We start from the raw sequence: 7,359 nt of genomic DNA, 5'->3' as shown, positions 1-7,359 counted from the left end.
GGGGGGGGGGGGGTGAAAAGTGAAAACAATGGGCCTTAATTATACAATGTCAGCTTTAGTGCCACGGCAAAAGTTTATCCACCTCAAATGAATGACAACAAAGTTATTTTTGTCATTCCGGCCACTAACTTGAGCCTTGTAATGTAACATCCACTTTTTTGTAGTCAGTGGGTATATCCTTTTCCAGTTGCGGTTTTTCAGCATAAACAGGAGCATACAGACAAGGAGCCTAGCCAGCCATTACAGTGCTGTCCTGAAACGTAATTACAAGCTCTGGTAAGAAGAACAATCTAAATTGGCATGTATTTTAAGACTCATATAACTAAAATTGGCATAATTAAGACACCACTCAATCAGTTTTACAGGTTAGCTTTTAACTACTCAAAGTGGACACTTTCGATTCAGATACTGAATGAAGAAATGTTTGGAGTCCGCTGCTTCTTGTTCCTACTGTATAATGAAAGCAGACTGAAAAAGGATGATAAGTGGGGTTTTGAGGAGAGAGAAGAGCATAGCATATATTAGAGGTGGGACAAAGCCTCTTTTGTCGTAATGCCCCTCTTAACAGCTTCTTTGGCTGTGAGGCAGAGTTCAGGCCCAGGTCTTGGGCTCCTCTTATTCCTTTTGCGTAAGCCCGTGTCTTCCTGCTTGGCCTGTGACAATGGGATAAGTGTTTGTCTCAAGACCAATCGTGCTGCTCCATAGCTGACTGACATTTGTGTGTGTGTGTGTGCCTGCGTGTGTGTGTCCCTGCATGGCCATGTTTGGTTTGCTAACCAGCAGTTTTTGGTGCCTGTCTCTCCACTCCTCCTCTTCCTCCACCTCCTCCTCCCCCAGGGAAGCAGGCTGGAGGAGGGAAGCAGAAGCGAAGCCATTGTGAAGGGGAAGCCACTGGCCTCTTCCTGTTATGAGAGGAAATGCATACAAATGTGCTTCCTGTGCGTCCGCCCCCTCTCTTCTCCCTCCTCTTCCCTCCCCTCTTTCTCTCTCCCCTCTCACCCATGTGGCAGAGTATCAGCCACTATCCCTTCTTTCTTTTTCGTCCCTCTGTTTATCCTGAGTGTTTTTCTACTTGTTTGCCAGAGGAAATGTAACTGATTATTTCACTTATTTATTTTTTTCTTATGCTCATTTTCCAGTGATAGCATATATATAATTACATATAAACACATTAACATAGATAAAGAAAAAAATAAAGAAAAGCAAAAAAATCTATGGAAATTTCCGAAAGATAGGGTAAATGGAAAATGGTAACAAGTTTGGGTGTTTACAGGGTGTGCGTGCCTGAATGCATTTATGTGTGCATGTGTCTGAATCTCTCTTGAGATGGGGTTGTGGAGGAGGATAGGGGTGAACGAATAAGGCTTTTGTGTCACTGTGAGTCTACAGTGTATGTTCACGATGCTTATGAGAGAGCGCTCATTATGTGCCAAAGTAACTGTTATACTAGATAACAGCACGTACATATATACAGTAAGCAGGCATTTATGTGTAAACTATTAGTAGATATGGGATTATGGGTGGGTGGTGGTGTTTTGGTCTCCTTCACAAAGTTAAAGAAAGGCTCCAAATTTTGAAAGAAAATTGTGTGCTATCTCTTGTTGTCTCCATGAGCTTTTCCACAATTGAGTAATCTCAGAGAAGGTTAAGCTGTTGTTGTGAAATGTAGTTAGTTTTGATTGTTTCCACGGTTTCCCAGCACAATATTCAAGGGGCCAAAATTCTTAATGATTTTTTTTTGTAGATGCAGAGCTACAATTCATAGTCTTGGTTGGGTGTTGAGAGTTACCTGATAAACATGTCTTGCATGTTTTTAGGATGTGTGTTAGGTTGAGAATTTACAGAGGCTACACAGAGTTTCATTATGGTCCACAGAAATGTCTTTGTGTATGTGTGTTTTTGTGTGTGTGTGTGTGTGTGTGTGTGTGTGTGTGAAGACTTCACACCATGGTTACCAATGTACTGTGAAAAGACACAGTTGGGTCCACACTCACATACTTACACTGGTCCCTTTTACCAGTATGCACAGTTGCAAATGTGCTGTAACGTCATGCTCTCTGTTATTAACATAGTGGTGTGTCTAACGGCACCCACTGACCAAGGAAACAAAGATTACACCCACACTGACATACGGGTGGTTTACAGTGGGTTTTTTGGTTTAACAACAAGGATAGAGGCCTCATTCAGTGAAAGAAATAGATATTGTCCAGCGTAATCCAAAGGCTTTACACCAGCCTCAGAAGCAGAAGGTGCATGAACAATTAGAAATTAAATTAGAAACGAGGTAAACAACTGATTTCAGCACAGTAATAATTCAGTTTTTTTTTTTATAAACAATGGCACATCGTAAAACTTACATTTACTCTTACTTCATTTACAAAATAAGTTCATTATCCTACTATTTTATTATTCTATTAACATAGACTATAACTTTATTTTCACTAATTTCACAACTTTCTCAGTTTTTTGGTCATTACCATTTTTTTTCTGCTGAGAAAGGCATCCAAGGCTTTTCACTGTCAGATACCTGTAAATGTTTGTAGATCAAGTGTGCCATTCACAGCATCTGTTTTTACCCTCTCTGAGTGCAGAGCAGTAGCTCCTCGAATACAGGTCCAGCGCACCAGTTTACAGCGGCTGTGTGGGCCGAGAGAGAGCTGTTTTGAGCTTGCACAGGAAAGGCAAGTGGTGACATCACCAGCTTGGATGTTTATGGGCTAAAAGGGTCACATGATGGCATCATGTGTGAGGTCAGTCATGACAGAGTTACCTTGAGCAGTGAAATCCAATACTGAATATAAAAATTGCATAGCACGACTTAGCACGTCCCACATGATGTTTGCACCAGTATTTACCATCAAGACAGCATTTATGTGCAAGCCAACTGTCTTTTAAAATGTGTTTGTGTGTACTTGTTCAAGAAAGCATGCGATATATGCCTGTGTATTTATGGGTATATGTGCATAGCGTCAGTAATATACTGTATGTGATTTGGATGCAGCAGGTTGTACGTGTCAGATTGAGATGTGGGGGTGTGGTGTGATATTTATGTAGGTGTTATTGTTTGGTCAGTTAAGGCTTTTCATAATCACACTCATTCTCTTCCTGTGGTGTTGTTAAAGTCAGTTTATGTGTGAATTTTAATATGTGGGAAATGCATGCACAGTTCCTCATCTAAAGTGTGAGGCTCAAGACTTTGATTGCATTCTGCTTTTCTTTTATACATGTTGAAATGAGAAGTGGCGAATGAGTGTCGTTGTTACCTTACACTGCTGTGTTTGTATGGGTGTGCAGTTGTGCTGATGTTTGCAAGTGGTCCACTGATATGTGGGCTTTCCGAGGCAGCATGTGGACCTCCCCTTTGAGACTATAGCAGCTCTGGACCTCTGGGACTCACTGTGCGTGCCACGTGCCACCTTTTGAAACATTAATGGCCCCAGCAGAGTGTGTGACTGCGTGAGTGGGTGATAACGGAGCTGGGCCGGCAGCTAGCTGTACCCTGCGTTTGCCCCTGGTGCCCCTTGCATCAAAACACCAGGGGAAGACAACACTCTACATGTCCTGTTCCTGAATAGTCTGCTTTGACCTTATGTCCTACAGTCCTGTCATCTTATTTACTCGCTCATGTACAATTTGTACCGTGGCTCTGCTGTTGTAAGCCTGGCAGACCACTTTAGGGTTCAGTTTTGGACAGTAAAGCTCAAAGTGGGTTGGATATGACAATTAATCTTATTGTCACAAGAGACCTTTTGATCTTACAGCGTTAAGAATGAGGCTTGTTTTTTTTTTCACATTTCAGTTTGACTGTGTAAATGTCAGCATGGTATTTAGAGCCCATGGGAGCTTTTTCGCCTCGTGCCGCCTGTGAATCAGATGAGTGTTTGTGTGCCGAGGTACAGAACCTGACATTGCACACACCGGTTTGTAAGAAGTTAGAATGCCTTGTCTCTGGTTTCAGCCTCTGTTGTCTGACACATAGCTCGGCGTGACGCAATGACATCACTGGAAAACTTTTAGGTGGGGAAGCTGGTCCAGGATACGACAGTTCATGTAAGGTTTTACCCACACTCAGTAGAAAGGGAGAAAGAGAGAAAGACAGGGTGGAGGTGAGGGATAGTTTGATATTCAGTTTCCCTGGTGCATCCTGGGAGATATGATTTCAAGAAATCCAAAACTATCTATCAATATCCATTGAACCCTATCTCCTCTTTCAGACCTCAGAGTTGTAAAAAATGTGAAGGGCAATGCATGATAGATTTATGCCACAAATCTATTCATGCGTTACTCTGATCTACCACACACACACAGATCTCTTCTTTAAGTGCTTTCTTGGGTTTTTAGAACGTGGTTATAGTCTTTATTAATGTATTCAAAGCATGTTTAACTGAGTGTTGGGAGGTTTTCGTTCTGTATTTTTGGCCCACTTAAGTGTCAGAAGAGAATAGACAAACATGCAGTTAATCAACAAACTGAGATCATTAGCTACCAGCTGGGCACAGTTCTGGCAGTATTTCCTCTCTGTAAAAAGCTGTGTCGATACAGATCTCCAATGTAAATAATACACACAGTCACAGAAGAAAATAAAAGAAAGTTTAATACGCACATACACAAAGCGGTATTGCTCAGAGAAGGAAGCTGGCAGTTGCACATTTTCTCTTTTTCCCATACAGCCAAAGAGCTTACACACATGGCTTGGAAAAGAAACCAGGTGCAGCTCACTGGAATTAACTCACTTTCACTGCTCTAGTTTTGATCCAAACAATAGAGGAATAGTGGCTGTTCTATTTTGACAGTGTGGGCACTTGTATGCGTGTGTTATTAAAGCTACCGGTCTTGGACTTCACACACACACAGGCACACACACACATACACTTGCACGTACCCACAGAGAGAAAGAAAAAGGGCCCCATTAGAGAAGACAATTTTTGTGGTTTAAGTTGAGTGCATTGTCACTATTTGAGCACAAACAAACAGCTTCAAGCATAGGCAGGGAACCCATCCGTTATTTATATCAATTGCTGGTTATTCACTATGAGAGGCAGTTAATTGGGCAACACAACAGCTGAACAATGTGTGTTAATGTCACTGTGAGAAAATAGTATGCTTCAACTTTTTTTAGATTAAAATAGCTATAGGTATGTGCGTTTCTCTCGTATAAATGCGGGAGTGAGAGAGCGAGCAAATTCAGGCCATATGAAAGGGGCGCTTTAACGTGACACGTGTTCCATGATGAACCTCTGTGCGCTTTGATGTACAAGCAATAACTGATCTTCTTTACCGTTATCTGTCTGAGACAGAGTGTTTTCAGTTCCTTAAATGTAAGCCCAGCTTCTTTTTTTTCTTTTTTCCTGGTATAGTGGATGGACTGTTACAGTCAGGGGGTGTTGAACCATCAGCAGACTTCACTTTCCTTTAATGCTTGTTTTGCCGAGAACTACTCATTTTTAAGAGGAAAACGTATTATGTCAGATTGCTATTTATTCCCTCATTACAGAGGTAATATGTTGAGGGTGGGGGACTTCTCTGCTATAATTAAATGATTACAACAAGTCAGATAAAATGGTTCATTTGATTATAGGGGTGCCAGATTCAGTTCAGTGATACTGTATGTGTGCACATAAATCTTTACCCTGAATAGGAGTTATTTATACATTGTTCTCCCCACAGCTAATCATTATACTCTAATTTTCTTTTTCTTCTTCTTTTACCTAGGTGACATTTACAAAGCGAAAGTTTGGCCTGATGAAGAAGGCGTATGAGCTGAGTGTGCTCTGTGACTGTGAGATTGCCCTGATCATCTTCAACAGCACCAACAAGCTGTTCCAGTATGCCAGCACAGACATGGACAAGGTCCTGCTTAAATACACCGAGTACAATGAGCCCCATGAGAGCAGGACCAACTCTGATATTGTGGAGGTAAGTTACAAGGAAACACAGACGGCACACATGCACACGCACACAGATGCACGGGAGCACACACACGCATGCACAGACACATGCACGCTCATGCAAACACACAGAAACGCACAAGCAGACAGATGGTTACAGCATTTGTGACTCATTCAGCAACCCTTACTTCTCTCTTTTGGTCTTCACACCTAACATAGTGTAAGAAATAATTGCTCTCAAAGTTTGTCAGTCTTCCCCAAGGGTTCGGTCCCAATATCAATCACTGTTATAAAAGATATTTTAAGACTCACAGTAACTATGAATTTAAAAAAATATTTTGCTTCCTTGTGTAATTTGTAGCATAAAAGTAGCCTGCCATTGATCTGGACATTTCAGACTGTACCCTGTGGTGTGTAATCACCAGCCTTTGCCTTTGGTGTCTTGTCACCATTGATGTGACTCTTAGACGAGGATTTTGATCTGACTTGCTTTGGACACATGTCGCTAGTGTGGCTCAAGGCGATGTTAAACAGCGCTGTCAGGCCAGCCAGTAGGCAGGTAGATAAAGCAGGAAATGACGCTGGCACCCTCCAGGATCCTTAAGCTCCCAACGTGAACCTGTTATGCAACATTCACACTGTAGCTCAAAGAAACCTGGTGGGCCAAACACACAGACATGCATGCATTCAGGCAGAGTTTATCCTTTTCTCTTGTGCACAGACACTCACACCTTCCTTGCTGATTTTGTCTTCCTTTGTCTGCTTGCTACATGGATTCTTTAAAGCAATATGATGCTTATATTGTGTAAACTATAACATTTTTCGTTCCTGCAACATCAAAAAACATTATACATGTCGCACACATTTGATGCATGTTTGTCTGTAATTCAGCATTGAAATGGTTTGTGTTTCATGATTAAGAATACACAGACTCCCCCCATTGTCCCACTTCTCATAACTTGACTAGAGATATAGCCCAGTTTTTGAAATATTTAAACTGAAGCTTGAAATTTCATTTTGTAGTATAATTTTGCAATATATATATATATATATATTACTGGAAAGAAAATGAAAACAACAAAAAAAAGGCTGTCATCAAAAGCAACCTGGGAAATAAAAATTCACAACATTTCAACAAGGCAATAACACTGCTTTGTGAGCGTCTCATTTGTTATTTGAATTTGAAGAGGTTGTTCTTCTACGTACCATCTTATGTGAATAGAATTAACTGTACAGTGGAATCACCTCAGACAATAGCAGCATCAAAAAAAAAAATCAAGCTTTAAACATCAAATAATTAAAAAAAAAAAAACACCAACATCAGACTTAAACTTGTGATTGCACAAAACATTTTTACATACAGTGTATGCTGAGTAATAGGATAGCCAAGTTGAAAGAACATTGAGCAGTAGTGACTTCAGAGTTTGATTGGTGATTTATGTTTAGACTTTGCCCGGTAATTTCTATCTGT

General features: G+C 40.9%; 1 protein-coding gene across 8 annotated transcripts in view; it reads left to right on the top strand.

The window, feature by feature from the left end:
• Positions 1-7,359, top strand: part of mef2cb (myocyte enhancer factor 2cb) — a 72,798-nt gene that overhangs the window by 36,072 nt on the left and 29,367 nt on the right. For all 8 annotated transcript variants that reach the window (XM_035657914.1, XM_035657912.1, XM_035657916.1 and 5 more), the window contains one exon: positions 5,713-5,916. In XM_035657914.1, the coding sequence (XP_035513807.1) occupies positions 5,713-5,916 (204 nt within the window). The remainder of the gene's footprint in view (positions 1-5,712; positions 5,917-7,359) is intronic.

The sequence above is a fragment of the Morone saxatilis genome, unplaced genomic scaffold (genome assembly GCF_004916995.1).
Source record: "Morone saxatilis isolate NCDOM2014 unplaced genomic scaffold, NCSU_SB_2.0 Contig16, whole genome shotgun sequence".
In the NCBI taxonomy this organism is placed as follows: Eukaryota; Metazoa; Chordata; class Actinopteri; family Moronidae; genus Morone; species Morone saxatilis.
Note: the sequence above shows the minus strand (reverse complement) of the source record. Positions and strands in the feature narration are given on the sequence as shown.